This window comes from Borostomias antarcticus (assembly GCF_949987555.1).
Source record: "Borostomias antarcticus genome assembly, chromosome: 7".
Classification (NCBI taxonomy): domain Eukaryota; kingdom Metazoa; phylum Chordata; class Actinopteri; order Stomiiformes; family Stomiidae; genus Borostomias; species Borostomias antarcticus.
The window spans coordinates 4,452,168-4,468,768 of record NC_140240.1 but is presented as its reverse complement, the minus strand read 5'-3'; the positions used below and the strand labels follow the sequence as shown (position 1 = coordinate 4,468,768).

Here is a 16,601-nt window from a genome sequence, read left to right as displayed (position 1 = left end):
GATGTACAGAGACTGTCTAATGAAAACAGTTTCTTAATCATGATCATACTGTGGTCCAAACGTGCATGTCATGATGTTGAAGATGCTTACAGAAACATCCAATGTTCACACTTGCTAAATTGTAAGACAAATTATCTGTTAACTCCTCAATAAAAAGTATATTAAAATGCATTTCAGTCCATTCTACCTCAATTGTGATGGCATCATTGGATTCCTTGACCCTGAAAATGTATGTTTAGCAGGTAAAATCAATGGACCTCATTCCTGAACATTTTCTTAAGTGTCTTCTTAAATGTCTTCTTACGAACTTCGTAAGACCAACCCTAAGAAAGATCTCCGCTGGATTCATGAACGTGTGGAAATGTGTTCTTAAACCGCTAAAGTGTTCTCAGCTGTGTTACCCCAAATGAGGAATGCCACTGCTTCTTAAGCTGAACGTGCGTTCTTGTACACCTGAATTTGCATACATAAACGCCCCGCCAGCTCCTAACTACAGGGTCGTGTGCACACAGAAAAAGTTCCCAATTGACATGATTGATGTTCAAGTTCATGTGCAAATTTGACGTTTTATTCGTCACATGCAACATACCGGTAAAATGAGCAGTGAGATGTTTCTCCGCTGGCTCTTACAACGTGCACACTAAGCTTAAGCAAGGTGGGAAAAAATCCCAGATAAGAAAGCATTCAGGAATGCTAGAATTGTCCCGGGAACTTCGTAAGTGGAGTTGGGTTAACCTTTTCTTAACTGCGTTCAGGAATGAGCACCATTGATTTTCTGATTCCTTAGACCCTTATACCAAATACCCTTTCCAAAAATGCATAGTTTTTCAGATCCCCCAAAAAATCGAATGAAAGTTAAAATCAAAATATAATGAACCTGACCGGATGTTAAAGGAATATAGACAGGCATGAACTTCAGTTAGGACATGACAGAGATACTCACAGAGAAACACTGCTGCTTGCTCCCTCAAACTACTGTTTGACGCGAGCAGGCATGAGAACATACAGTGTTACCTACACACACAAACACGTCTCTCTCTCTCTCTCTCTCTCTCTCTCTTACACACATACACACACACACACACACACATACATTCACAATCTCACAAACACACATATCCTGCATAATAAGAAAGCGGTTCTAGCCTGATGCTGTTTTCTTATTGTGTGTCAATCTCTTTTCATTCCTTCCCACACAGCACAGTAATTATTTGTGTATAACAGATGCTGTAAGAATGCCCTGCTCTCTATGGGAGCGAGAGAGAAAACATAAGCACACTCATTAAGTGAAATTGCTTGCGGGGGCGTAAACCAAGCAGATATATTGCTTCTAATTTGAAAAAAGCCAAATGTTTTATTCATTTGGGTGCACGGGCATAAAAAACAGAGTGTGATGTTCATCATTATGTGAAAAACAGAAAGACAATGGTACTTGCCACAACTCATTAGGCTTTATTCAGCATTCTATAATCTCTCTCTGTCTCTCTCTCTCTCTCTCTCTCTCTCTCTCTCTCTCTCTCTCTCTCTCTCTCTCTCTCTCTCTCTCTCTCTCTCTCTCTTTGGTCTGGTGAGTGACTCCAACTAAACTCTAACTTTGTAAAACGGCGTGGAGCCAAGGGGTGTAGTAGCTTTAAAGCCCGCAAGTAGACAGTTCATGTCATGCCTGGGTAGAGAAAGAAGCGTACCATAACAGGTACTTTGAGAGCAGCTGTCAGTTTTCTTTGATGCGATGAAATGCTCTAACGAAGCGTACTGCTGGTTAAAAGAACTGGTTGCCATGGTGCACCAGGTCGTTAAGGTGTAACAATGCATGCAGCTCTTGTCTAACATTAGAAAGGTAGAAGATAGGCTCACGTCAGTTCCCAACAGCGATGTGTCCCCCCACATTGTGTTGAGGGTGTAATGACCCTTACACCAAGTCATCTGTGCAGCATTTTACTCAAAGTTGTTTTTATGACATTTTATTCCCACTTAGTGCTGTCTTTTTTATGTTGTTATCAACCAAGATCTCATCGAAAAAGTCATAGAGCCCATATAACCGTTTTAACTCGTCATATGTGTCGAGTACCATACTATTCGGGATCTCAGTGGTCAAGCTGCAGTTCTTAGAGTTATTCACTCTCAGGCACTCCTCTCCTAGCCTGGCGTCACCATCCTGATCACGTGAGGTCACTTGCTCTCCACAGATCAGTGTGGACTTCTTCTCATCCACATCAATTTCTAGAAATCACATTTTAACTGGGCCAATGTGGTTAAAATGTGATTTCTAGAAATCGATGTGGATAGGAAGAAGTCCAAACTGATCTGTGGAGAGCAAGTGAGCTCTCCAGTGGGGAGGCAGCCACTGATTGGTTCCCGTAGATGATGCGTGAAAATGAAATACAGCCCGCTGGCAAAACAGTCTCCCGAAGCAACGAGCGATAGGTTAACGTAGAATAAATACAACCATAAGTGCAGTTATTGCAGAAATAGACTCAACTAGAAATGTGCAATTTGGGAAAATTGCAAGTGTGGTTGAAATTGGTTTTGGCGCAGCGTTATTCAAATAAGCAAAAATGGCAGAAAATGTAGAAGACGCAAATGGGCGTGGCAAATATGGGGAGATGCATGGGCGTGGCCAATATGGGGAGATGCGTCATTATCCAAGGAATCCTGCGAAAAAGAAAATTAGAAGAAATTTTGATTTTACAACCTATGGTTCAAGAGTTACAGACCAAAAGGTAAAGTGGGCTGTTATAGCGCCACCGTGAGGTCCATCAGTGTAATTATTTTTTTCCTGAGTAGGACTCTTGACTGTTAACCCAGTACCAAGTTTGGTAACTGTAGGCCTTAAGGTTTCCGAGAGAAAAATATTTGAACTTGAGATTTTCCCTATTCCCACTCAAGTCAATGGGGAATTTTTATTCACTAATAAATTAATATAAATTAAACTATCTAAGATATTGCTTAGCAATAAGGAAGCACACGATTCCCAATGAAGCCGGTCGATTGGACATATGACTCATGTGTGTGCCGTTAGAACTGTGGGAGGAGTAGCGTGGCAAACTTTTGGAGTTGCTCTAGATCCAAACCAAACAAACAAACAAACAAACCAAACAAACAAACCAACAAATAAAGTTGACCAAGTACTAGAGTGAGTTGACCTTCGGGGCAACCACACTAATAACAGCAATTTAAACATGAACAAGAGTATGCACTAGCTAGAAGTCCAGACGGTTTCACAAAGGTTTTTCTTTTTTGGGGGGCGGGGGTTGAAAAACCAGAGCTTGCTTTCCTCAGCACTGGTCCACAGCACTTGATCTGTATCAACACATGGATAAGATGTCCACCTTCCTGAGAACTGCTACCTTTAGGGGCTCTAGTTTATGTCCCAAGCGCCTTATCAGTGAAGGACCTGTTATTTTCAAGGACATTGTGGAAGAGCTCTCTTATCCTGTTTGTTTGTTTGCTCTCTCTCTCTCTCTCTCTCTCTCTCTCTCTCTCTCTTTCTCTCTCTCTCCCTCTCTCTCTCTCTCTCTCTCTCTCTCCCTCTCCCTCTCTCTCTCTCTCTCTCTCTCTGTCCATCTCCCTCTCTCTCTCTCTCTCTCTCTCTCTCTCTCCATCTCCCTCTCTCTCTCTCTCTTCTCCCTCTCTCTCTCTCTCCCTCCCTCTCTCCCTCTCTCTCTCTCCCTCCCTCTCTCTCTCCCTCTCTCTCTCCATCTCTCTCTCTCTCTCTCTCTCTCTCTCCCTCTCCCTCTCTCTCTCTCCCTCTCTCTCTCTCTCCCTCTCTCCCTCTCTCATGGTCATCTAACAAGCTTTCATATGTGTGCTGAAACTGGGGATGCAAATGAAGTGGAGGAGTCCGCACACCAGAGAGAGAGAGAGAGAGAGTGCATATTTAATTTGCTCTGCTTATCGGCTTGGTGATGCTGTGGAGGACAGGTGGGTGGGCTGGAGGTTGTGGATGCAGCCTCGCTGCCATCATGAAGCCATTAGAGTGAACAGCAGCTGGCAGACACACACCATAAACCAGTCAACGCATCCCAGGAGGACACCCATTATTTCCTCACAATCAGATCTGTGCGTGTGTGTGTGTGTGTGAATCTTCAATAGGACTACATTCCTGCTCAGGAGGAGTGTCTCCCGTTCTCTTGGTTTATACTGGAACTCGGCCACTGACTTTGCTCATGACATACAAGGGTTTGGAAGAGAGAGTAATTTTAGACTGGAATAATGATTAAGATCATTACCAAAAGATTGTTTGCGCCGTCGACTTAATTACAGTGCATATAAGAACATAAATTTGGTGAATGTGCAGTGCTAGCATTAAATGGGTAAACCCATAATTGAACAAATCAATTGATTTGACTGATGATCTTCGTACAAATAGAGGAATCGGAGACTGCGTTATTGTAATGGGAAAGTTTCTCTATTATACTGCACATATTCAAGCTAATCGTTTTCCATCTTCACTCTCCTCCCTCCCTCCTCCCCCTTCTTCCGTCAATCCCTGACATTAGTTTTCAGGGGAGGTACCGGAGAACAAGGTGAACATAGTGGTGACCAACCTGACGGTGAATGACAGGGACCAGCCACACAGCCCCAACTGGAATGCTGTGTACCGGATCACCGGCGGCGACCCGGGTGGACACTTCACCATCCGCACCAACCCCGTCACCAACGACGGCATGGTCACTGTGGTCAAGGTAACGGCGATAACCAATTTAGTGCTGCCGAAATAATTTGCGACGATTGCACTTCAGCGGTTTAGGGCTCCACTGTGAATTGCCTGTGATAACCATGACATCACATTCACCAGGCCTCTCTCTCTTTCTTTCTGTCTGTCTGTCTTCCCCGGTCTTTTCCCCTCTTTCTCTCTCTCTCCCTCTCTGTCTCTCCCTCGTTTCCTGTCTCCCTTTCTCTCCCCCCCCCCCCACCCCCACCTCGCTAGTCGGTGGACTTTGAGATGAACCGGGCCTTCATGTTGTCAGTGGTGGTCTCCAACCAGGCCCACCTGGCAAGTGGGATCCAGTCATCCCTGCAGTCCACCGCGGGGGTCACCATTTCGGTCCAGGATGTCAACGAGCCCCCCGTCTTCCCGGTCAACCCCAAAGTCATCCGTTTCGAGGAGGGCGTGCCAGCGGGGACGACCGTCATCGATTTCTCCGCCTCCGACCCCGACCACTTCATCCACCAGACCGTCAGGTAGGGGCTGTCCCAGGGTCGCCTATAGAGGCTCCAGTCCACGTAACACACACACACACACACACACACGTGTGCTATGGTCACTCACTTCCTGCTTTTGTGCTTTAAAGCAGTCATTCGAATGCATGCACAACTATGTTCACTGTAGATGTCTGAGATCTTCTTTGGCCGAGCCCAGGAGAGAAACTGAACTTCATGATTCGGCTTTTTTATTTAATTTCTTTCTTTTTTTTTAGCTCAGAGCCGCTCACCACAAAGCTGTCACTCCACTGCAGTGACATTCTAAACTGACCCCCATTCAGGAGCAAGGTCCAATCGTTCTTTTGTTGCCTGGAGACAAGGTTGGAGAGGTCATCATGTAATGAGATGGACCCGCCGCTCCTCATCGATCCCTCTCTCCTCTCCGAGCACGGGGCCGAGCCCCTGGGGCGGGGTGGCACGCCGGGCGCCGTGCCATCTCAGCATCGACCCGGCGTGGCATTCCTGGAGAGAACTCCCACAGGGTCAAAGGGCACCCAGCCACTCCCCTTTCCAGATTCAGTGCCGATGAATCGATTCCACTTGACATGTCTGTCCACCGAGGCCCTCTCTGAATGTTAGAGAATTGATGGGCGGAAGATGAACTTTAAAAAATTTGCCTTTTTTGGGAAATCGAATCCATTCAATCTGCAGTGTTTAGTTCGGCGACGTTGTTTACTTCTCGGAGAGAAATAACTCTTTCTCTCTCTCACTTCCCGCATCACTCTCTCTATTCCTGCTTTGACCCTCTCAGTCAGTGTGTGTGCGCGTGCGTGTGCGTGTGTGTGCGTGTGTGTCTGTTATTGACGGTCGCTCAAAGCATCTGTCCTCTCAAGAGATGTCTTGGCTGCAGACAGGCAGCTCATGTTCAGACAGCCTGCTGATTCACTTAGCTGACCTCACACACACACACACACACACGCACGATTGGGGGGGAAATGTGCTGTGTGTGCGTGCGTGTGTCTGTCAGTCTGACACCTGAGTCAGTGACTCTCTCTTTGACATTTTGTCATTTTCCTAGTTATTCCTCCTCTGTGCACCAGTCTGCCAGCCCTGTCCATCTGTGCGATGTGGTTTGCAAGTGTTAACTGGGGAGGAGTGAGTGTCATTAGGGGATGGATGGAGATGGGTTTAGCTGTCTGCCATTATCCCCTGACATCTCTGTTGGCACTATGACCTGTGTCCGCCCCCAACGCCTTCTTCTAATCAGCCCACTTCTCCTCATCACCACAAGTACACCTTCTCTCCTCTCCCCTCCTTTCCTTCCTGTTCACTCTCTCTCTCTCTCTCTCTCTCTCTCTCTCGTCACCGTCTCCATGCTATAAAAAATACCTTCACAGCAGGTTCATGTGATGCAGGGACAGAAATATAGACATGTACCCGTGAAAACACGGAGTGCTAGCCTACAGGGAGTTGATCACACCTTCATAGTAATTAACCTTTGCTCAAATGCTCATCAATGCACTTTCAGAAAGTAACACTTAATTTGCAATAAAACTGTATCCAATTAGTGGACTTTATTTGTTTAATTAAAGTGCATAAATGCATAACAGTTTGAAACTTTAATTAAAAGTTTCAAACTGTTACATTTTGTGACGTGAGCTGTCATCTGCTTTAGAATATTGAACAGCAGAGTACAGTTGTTGTTTTGCAGGTAGGCATTACATGTAGGCATGTATTCTGTCGATGCAAATTGGTTCCTACAATAATACCTTGTGTGGTCACCAAGAACTGTAGACATATAGAATGTAACTATACTATAAGAGTATGAAGTGAGGGAGGCATTCACCATTCTATTCCAGCAGATTCCTTTATTTGCTCTTTGATCCCCTTGTATTACTGTGTGTCATGGTTTGTTTGCTGCCAATCATTAGAGGTGTTCCCATGTGTGTGTTTGTGTGGACAGGTACTCTAAGCTGTCAGACCCTGCCAACTGGCTGAGGATCAACAGGACCAACGGTCAGATCACCACCCTGGCCGAACTGGACAGAGAATCCTTCTATGTCAAGAACAATATCTATGAGGCCACGTTCCTGGCTGTGGACAATGGTAAGTCTGGTAAGTGAGTATGTATTGTGTTCAATCAGGGGGAAAGAACCACAAAAGCTGTGAGTTTCATGGGAGTGAGTTTCATGAGTTTCACAATTCAGATCCAGAGGCCTGATCAGTCTCAACCTCAGTGTTCCGCCCCTTGTCTCAGTTTGACGGACTGCTGTGCTCTGTGTGTGTGTGTGTGTGTGTGTGTGTGTGTGTGTGTGTGTGTGTGTGTGTGTGTGTGTGCGTGTGTGCGTGTGTGTGTGCGTATGCTCCCAGATTTAAGTATCTGCCTGTAACAGGTGAGCACTGGCCAAGCTGCGGTGGCCAGCTATGAAATAAAACCAATCGACCCAAACCATTACAAATCTAGAGTTACCTGCTCTCGCTGTCTGACATGGGAGGCTCAAGTGTTTCATAAACCACAGTGATGTTAAGGGACTAGTTTGGTGGGGAATGAGCTCCACTGCCCTCAAACGCGAGTTTGGTATAACTCTAGAGTTACTAGAGAGACACTTTATAGAGTGTCGGCTGCATATTGATTCCAAAATGCCAACGCTAATATGAAGATATCCTGTTCGACTTTGTCTGAAGATTTTGTACTCATTCTGCTCAACCGAGGGGAACTGCAGCAAAGTGTCTAGTCAGTCGTTCCAGACAAGCCAGTCGATGGCCCTGGCAGACCGAGGCTGTGGACCTTTAAATAGTTGATGCACTCGTTAATGTGTGATAGAAAAGACTCCTCAGTGATGAGATTGGATGAACTCCGCATCTGCAATGCAGTCCAAGTTATAAAGTAGAGAAAGGTCGACTCTGAAAGGTCTGCCTTAGTGATGTTCAGCCGGCCAGGACATCAAGCCTACGCCAGAATTGAGCGTCTCAAACATTGACTGTACTGTAGATAATGGTGTAGTTGATTTTATTAATGTATTTTTTTTACCTATCTAAAGATTAACTTACTGAACTGGTCTCAATGTTAGTCACAGAGTAGGAAGTGTTTGTTGCTATGGTGGTTGTCGGCATATTCACACATCCTGATGGTGGTTGTTGTCATAATCATACTGACTGTACCTGTAAATTCTGTTGTTTTGATTTTTTGCTGTCCCGGTGTCACTTGAACTGGTTGAGTCAGGACACAGTGTGTTTCTCCTCAGTGTATTGTAAAGAACAGACCTGGTATGAAGGAGCATGTGTAGTCTTGTGAAAGCCTCTCCGAATCTCTGTCCTCTGGGAGAGCTGATGCCAGACATGGGGAGTGAAATATTTATTTCGTCTCATTTGTTATGTCTGTCCTCACTGGGAGAGTTTTAACAATATATGTCTGTGGAATCTTCACCCCCACCTCTCTCTCTCTCTCTCTCTCTCTCTCTCTCTCTCGCACGGTCTCTCTCTTTTATAATATATCACTGTCTTTTTCGCTATCACTATCTCCATCTCCGTCTGTCTTCTCCTTTCAGAACATCTCCCCCGGGGGAAATTCAATTCCGATCAAAAGATCTTCCGCAGGATGTGAGGTGCTGTTTTGTCACCTCACTCCGTCTCTCTTCGCCCCTCGCTCAGGTTCCCCTCCAGCCAGTGGAACAGGCACCCTGCAGATCTACCTGATAGATCTGAACGACAACGCTCCGGTGCTGATGCCCAAGGAGGCCCAGGTGTGCGAGCGCGCCAGGCCGAGCTCCAGGGTCAACATCACCGCCTCCGACGCCGACATAGACCCCAACGTGGGGCCCTTCGTCTTCGAGCTGTCCTCCTACCCCCAGAACGTCCGGCGCAACTGGACCATCTCCCGCCTGAGCGGTAAGAGAGGCCGCCCCGCGTCGTGTGACGGGGCTTTTCAGTGGAACCATCGCGGCCTCGTCAGGATATTTGCATGAGATCGGTTTGACCTCGTATGACCCGTGTCTGACGTACGGAGGGATGAGGAAGCGGGGTGTGACAGATGTCACCGGGCTCACGGGGAATTCACCCGGCGACTCGTGTCGACCTACGCCCCGTGGTCTGTGACAAAAATCTGATCTGTCATGTCCCCGCACTCTGATAGACGAGAGGCCGTGCTCGTACTGCAGATGGATGAGTTGCCTCAGTTCTGCCGAGGACAATTCAGATCTAGAGGCTTGATGTCTCAACCCCAGTGTTTCGCCCCCTGTCTCAGTTTGACGGACTGCTGTGCTCTGTGTGTGTGTGTGTGTGTGTGTGTGTGTGTGTGTGTGTGTGTGTGTGTGTGTGTGTGTGTGTGTGTGTGTGTGTGTGTGTGTGTGTGTGTGTGTGCTCAGGTGATTACGCCCAGCTGAGGCTGAAGATCCCCTACCTGGAGTCGGGGGTGTACGACGTCCCCGTCACTGTGTCCGACTCGGGGAACCCGCCCCTGTCCAACAGGTCTGTGATCAGGGTGAAGGTGTGCCCGTGTGACGAGGACGGAGACTGTACCACCACCGGAGCTGTGGCCGCCGCTGGCCTGGGGACCGGCGCCATCATCGCCATACTCATCTGCATCATCATACTGCTTAGTGAGTAGAACACACATAGATACAGTACACTATATATATGAAGAGTTAATTTGCAAAAACAGATATGTGCATTTTGATACATTTTGATAAATCATTTTTTCAATCAAATGTCAACATTAAATATCAATTAAATTACAGTTGGGTTGTTTTGATTAAATAAAGAAGACTCTTCTTTACGTAATCAAAACCATCAAACTGTTATTTAATTGATATTTAATGTTGACATTTGATTGAAAAAATGATTTATCAAAATGTATCAAAATGCACATCTGTTTTTGCAAATGAACTCTTCATATATATATATATATATATATGTATATATATATATATAAATATATATATACCTGTATTAAACAGTCAGTAACTGTGTGCCTTACTGTGTGTGTGTGTGTGTGTGTGTGTGTGTGTGTGTGTGTTTATTACAGCCATGGTGTTGATCTTTGTGATGTGGGTGAAGAGGAGGGAGAAGGAGCGCCAGGCCAAGCCTCTCCTGATCGACCCCGAGGACGACGTCAGAGACAACATCCTGAAGTACGATGAGGAGGGAGGAGGAGAGGAGGACCAGGTACACGCACACACACACACACACACACACACACACACACACGCAGCTATGATGATAATTAGAACGAGGGCGACGATGACACACACCGCTAATACTGGCGTCCTCAGAGACTAGCTCACAGAGCCCATCTGCTGTCCCACTGCAGGACTACGACCTGAGCCAGCTGCAGCAGCCCGAGTCTCTGGACCACATCATCAGCAAGCCGTCGGGGGTGCGCCGGGTGGACGAGAGGCCCGTGATCTCCGAGTCCCAGTACCCGGTCAGACCCAGCCTTCCCCACCCCGGAGACATCGGAGACTTCATCCACGACGTAGGTCCCCCCGCCCCTTGGACACCTTCACCGTGATCCGTTCTTCACTGATGTCGACAGCGCCGGCCATCTGGGTGTGAAGGAGCCAGTTTGTCATGCTGACCCCCCCCCCCCCCCCCCCCATCCCTCTCTGTCTGTCTTAGGGTCTGCGGGCAGCCGACAACGACCCCACGGCCCCTCCCTACGACTCCCTGCTGGTGTTCGACTACGAGGGCAGCGGCTCCACGGCCGGCTCCGTCAGCTCCCTCAACTCCTCCAGCTCGGGGGACCAGGACTACGACTTCCTCAACGACTGGGGCCCGCGCTTCAGGAAGCTGGCCGACCTGTACAGCGGAGGGGACGACGACTGAGGACGGGGAGGGTGTCGGGGGCACGGAGGGTGCGGGGGTAGGGGGTGGGGGTGGAAGGCGCCTTGAAACCACGGGCAGGGTCCCAAGAAGAGCTCAGTGGGATGCTGTAGGTCCACAGTGGACATGTGAGGACTGGACCCTTAGGCTGTGCTCTAGAGCCTGCCTCAGCGCCCTCACAAGGTTCTGCTGTGACTCAACTGTACTCTGGCTTTTTTAAGTGGCAAGTTTTTAGTGTGTAGTTGATTTTGTTTGTTTTTCTCGTGCCACCGGACCTCTCAAGCTACATGGAGGGGAAGTGAGGTCATTCTGAGAGTGTTGACTCTTTATTGCTTGGTGAATAAAAACAAACTTTACAGAACCATCTTTCTTTTGAGTGTCACAAAAAAAGGCACTTTGCAACTCTTTCTGTCAACTTGAAATTCATTAGAACAGAAGCACTGTCGTCTTATAAAGTGCCTTTTGTGGTGTGTTTTGTATGGAACTCCTGCTATCTCAGGGTCGGTTGCCATTCGAGCGGTTTCAGGCGGCACGTTCCCTCATAACCCCCACAGCCCCGACCCCAGCCAGCTCAGCACCCTCTCTGCTCATCACCACAGTGCTGACAGAACTACCCTGCAGCAACACAGATGGGGAAAGGAGGAAAGCAAGGAAGGGAGGGAGGGAGGGAGGGAGGGAGGGAGGGAGGGAGGGAGGAAGGAAGGAAGGAAGGAAGGAAGGAAGGAAGGAAGGAAGGAAGGAAGGAAGGAAGGAAGGAAGGAAGGAAGGAAGGAAGGAAGGAAGGAAGGAAGGACACTAACAGGGCAGACTGTAGGAGATTATCAACCAATAGATTCCAAACCTGACCCAATTGAAGGGTTTTTGAGTGAAGCGAGGCAACCCTCTGTTAGGAGGATCTGATTTGTCCATCAAATCAGGCATTGTCTGGTCAGCACTACTCACTGATGTTATTTGTGACCATTTTTATAAATGTGGGGGTTTTCTAACTAAGCGGAGAATGCCTGCCTTTCTTCTAGGAAACCATCTAGTCTAGGAGCATTTACGTTCAGACGCTTGCCTGCCCTGTATGGTTTTGTGTTGCTTTCCACACTGTAAAGCTTATATAGGCATGATCTGACTAGTGGGATGATTCGACAGTGGGACTTGGAAAGAAGGCACTGGAAGTAAAGCATTTGAAGGATTTTTCTCGCCTTGAACATTCCCATTTTTTTAGGTCAAGAAAACTATTAAGAGGTGCATGATTTTTTTGTTTTCCAAAATGTTTTACTCAATGCACTTGTTGCTATGTGGTGAGAATGTGAAAATAGTCAGCGAAATATATGAATATACTCTGTATAAAGACACTAAAAAAGGAAAATGCTGTAAGATACCTATTTTTGAAGTATTCATGAAACACATTGCTGCTCTCTTGCTCTTCAGTGGGCTAAGTGATGTTTTAGTCCAGCCATTTTCAGTGTGTGTGCGTGCGTTTTGTTTTTTGTACATTATTTCTTTCCATTTTGGTCAAGATGATGTAGATTTGATTATGTTTCTGCTGATCTATTTGTTATTTTTTATTTTGCTGATTGTTTTCTAAGATTTAAGAAAAGCTTAAAAATTCCTGTTTTTCTATGTCAAATGCTGCCCTCCCCTCTCGTGTCTTTGACAAACGCATATCTTCTATTGGTCTCTGAGATTATGGACAGCTCAACAAACATGCCTGCTGATAGTTGTTCTATTATTCAGTGTATCTGAATTATTTTCTTCATTCATCTAGATACTGGATATGTGCTTTAGAAAATAAATGAGACATGTTTTGAAAATGTGGGAATTCATTTTCTTGAATATTGGACAACCCATTGTTCAGATACAAATTCTCAATAAAAGCAGTAGGGAAGAGATTTGTGCATCAACCTGTCCTGCGGTTCATTAGTTCTCTTCACATCAGTCGTCTGACTAGACTGGACTTAGTTTGTGTTTTCCTTTCTATCATTTGGGAGTCTTCACTCTGCCAGAGTGGTGGTCAGACTGAAGGCGGAGATGATAACCCTTCTTTGGAGGATGATCAGTGGACCCATCGCCTTGCGTTCTTCCCTCCTACTCCTCTCTCTCTCTCTGTGGCCTGGAGGAAGTAGGAGTACTCAGCTTAGGTCAGGAAGTGCATTTGTGTCCATCCTTGTGATTTCAATTAGTCAGCCAAGGCCCCAAAAACCCGCTGGGGATTTAAGGGGATTTAATCCTCCCCGGCTGTGTGTCTATCAATTAGCCACACCATTAATCCCCAGGACGTAATCTCATTAGATGAAGCGCCTTAAATGAGACACCCGGAGAGAGGGGGAGAGAGAAGCAGAGAACCACATGAAGCGCTGTGTAGAGATGCAGGTCAGCTCTGTGGAGCAACGAGGATGAGGAAGGATGGAAGTGGGCTCAAACGAGGGAGGGAAAGGTAGAGTGGGAGATAGAATGGAAACATCTCAAACGTTTGCTGGGCCAATTCAAAACAGAGCCTAAAAATACTGTAAAAAAAATCATCTCCACCGACATGTGTATTGTACTATACGAAGACATTGCTGAATTCCATACTGTAGGTCAATGACAATAATGAAGACTCACTGTCAAGTTCCTCAGATTTAGGCCACATCCACACGTACATGGTTATTTATGAAAACATGTACTATTTTCTCTGCATTTTTTCTCTGCAAGGACACCTTCCGAGGTGGAGATCTGTAAAAACTTGAAGTGGATTTGTGGGGAAGGGTAACCAACTCCCAAAACTCAACAATTTTATTACAATAAAGAAAGTACACTCTCAAAACATTTTTATTACAGAATCTGCAGAGAAATTACCCATTGTCCCAGATCCCAGATCGCCCAGATCCCAGACTGGTAGGCAACTTGCTTCACGTGCTGCACCAGTGATTCTTGCATTGGTGGAATGCGTTCCATTGTTTTGTTCTTCTGGCAGAACAACTCTCTGTCTTATCATAAAGGATGACAGTGTAGCGCTCCAGAAGCTGGAAGTGTTAGCCATCTATAGTCACAGGAGTGTATGGATTTGCTGCCATGTAGTTGAAGGCCTGGGTAACCTCAGGGTAGGACATCCATGCCACCCATGCTGACTTTTTCTCCTTCCCACAGAATGCTGAGGATGAGTCATAGCCTGTGTAACAGTGGAAGATTGGAAGCGCTGTAGACTCTTTGCCCAGAGCGTGGCAGATGGTATTTATATGAAGATACATATAGCTCTTGCCAGTGCCAAAAGCGACCCAGATGTCTGCAGTTGGATATTTGTTGAGCAGGGCATGGAACTTGCCGATAAGTTTAACAACAACATTCGTATCCATATGGACAAGTCTGCGGTTAACACGTACTGTGGAATTAGCGGCCAGAGATCAGTACAACAAGTACCAACAGACTGTGATCAGGGACCGCACACACTCCATTCATGAGCCCATCAAAAAGAACTCACTGCCTCTCTTCAGATGCCCAACTCCCAAGACCAAGCAGGCAGGGCACATTGCAATGTTGCAAAGATGATGTGGCCCTCTTCTCCCGATTATATATAGCCACGTAACACAGAGAGGGCGACATGAGCACCTTCTTTAAGCATGAAAACCATCCAGACCCTCCCTCTCTATCTGACAGAGCTGGGAACGTCCTGACACAGACGACACAACCAGAACCTCCATGTACTTTTGATGTCAAAGTACTCGACAGAGCTGCTGTGGTAGCCTGGTATGACCATCCCGATCTAGCGAGCTCACTGCTTCGCTCCACAATATCGGTCTGGCCTTTGCCCCATAGAGAGCGATTATGTGGGAGAGGGTATTGCCTTGACAGACAAACACCTTCAGCCAATGAGCGTTCAGCAAACTTTTGCCAAATCCAGTCAGAAGAAGGGCAAAAAACTTATTTTCCACCGAGAAACTCCACTAGTGCATACTCTTGTTCTTGTTTAAGTGTTGTGACTAAGTCTATTTCTGCAATAACTGCACTTAGAGCTGTGTTTATTCTTCTAACGTTAACGTTACCACTCGTTGCTTCGGGAGCCGCCATGTTTGTTTAGCGAGTGGCAGGGACACAAACAAATCAGGGGCTGCTTTCCACTGTGGGGCGGGACAGCAGTTAAAACGCAGTCCCTGATTGGCCCGGTATGGTCTGGATTTTGGCATAATCGCTCTGGAGGAGGAGAAGGCCAGACCGTTCTGCGTTAGTGAAACAGAATGTGAGCTCACGACAACGGGATGGTCGTACCCGGCTACGGTTGTGGTGCACTTCCTGTCAACTACCAACCTAACCACTTTTGATGAGTATGCCAATTGTGATGAGCACCTGCGCCATTTCATCAGTGAGCAAAGGGCGAATCCTCCTGATGTTGTAGAGCATGAATCTGCAGGAGTGTGTGACGGATGTGATATGTGCAGAAAACGACAGTTGGTCATCCAGGGTCACACCCATTGTATGACCTAAACTGGTAGAGCAATTATCAGACTTTCTCAAAAGTGCTAGTTTTGTCAACTAAACATGCATTTTCCCTTTACTACTCCTTTAATTAAGAAGTCAGACATTATCACACTACTGCCCCAGCAATATAGTCAGAAAAAAGAGAGAAGCAAAGTGAAGTTGATTTTTAGCTTAGTGGTGCACCAACCAAGAGCTTGGTTCTTGGCAACTGGCCAGCACTTTGTGTGTTGTAAATAAAGTTCCCGTTTTCAAATGCATCTAGCCCCACTCTTTTCATTTTGTCCCCATAAAAAGCCCAAGTCTCCTGGGCCAGCAGTGGGAACAATCCAATCTGAAAATGACTCGGACCGCCGGGTTTTGGTGCTGGTGCCTGCTGGGTAATTGACTGTTTACAATTTAGTGCTGATGGGAGTTGCTTCCATTCAGGCAAGGCGCTGGGAAGGCCTGTTCTCCAGGCCTTTTCTGCTGACACAGCGGATCCCTCCTGCTATTTTAAGACCAGGTCATGAATAGGATCAAAGCCAAAGAATCAATTTGATGTTACTACCCACTACCCAGAGTGGAGAAAGTCCCTGCTTTGCACTTATCAGCCGTCCTGGGGATGTGTGAATTATGAAGTGGTGAGAGGCGCAGAACAAACCACAGATGGGCTCACTGTCCTGGTGATAAGAACCCACCTGTCAAACTCGGTGTTTATGTAAATACATGGAGCAACTCACAGACAATGAGGCCTATACTGCATTAGATTTCTCAGGGCTTCGTAACCCCTCCCCTCCCCCCCCCCGCCATTAACATGCCGCCTTACGGACCACTGCTGCTGACTCCTTTTCTGGCCTCTGCATCCATCCAATCCCATTTCCATTCGTCAGCATCACTCCGGCATGCAGACCAGTGCTTTACATGAATAATTGATGCGTACCAGAGTGATTAGTATAAATAAATAATTGCCCACCACACATGTGTAATAGTAGTGAGTCAGGATAATGGGTAATGATATTACAATAACATGATGGAGAGTTATGCCAACATAGCTGGTCTTATGCCTACTGGAGGCTAGTTCGTGACAATATGTCTGCATTTGCCTGATTAGAATCGATCCAGCAAACAATTTTTAGTTCCCAGAACGTTCTGGGAAAGTTATTTTTTGGTTCTGTAGAAAAACAAAAGATGGTTGGTTCTCCTGTTTAATGGAA

At 46.5% G+C, this 16,601-nt stretch overlaps 1 protein-coding gene across 1 annotated transcript in view; it reads left to right on the top strand.

Moving 5' to 3' along the window:
* cdh4 (cadherin 4, type 1, R-cadherin (retinal)) overlaps positions 1-10,968 on the top strand; it is a gene marked incomplete at both ends in the record, with an annotated part of 180,779 nt that extends 169,811 nt beyond the window's left edge. The window contains 8 exons of the mRNA XM_084440981.1: positions 4,500-4,685; positions 4,931-5,184; positions 7,109-7,260; positions 8,797-9,033; positions 9,510-9,743; positions 10,169-10,308; positions 10,454-10,618; positions 10,762-10,968. Coding sequence (XP_084297107.1) covers positions 4,500-4,685; positions 4,931-5,184; positions 7,109-7,260; positions 8,797-9,033; positions 9,510-9,743; positions 10,169-10,308; positions 10,454-10,618; positions 10,762-10,968 — 1,575 coding nt within the window. The remainder of the gene's footprint in view (positions 1-4,499; positions 4,686-4,930; positions 5,185-7,108; positions 7,261-8,796; positions 9,034-9,509; positions 9,744-10,168; positions 10,309-10,453; positions 10,619-10,761) is intronic.
* Between the last annotated feature and the right edge of the window lie 5,633 nt (positions 10,969-16,601).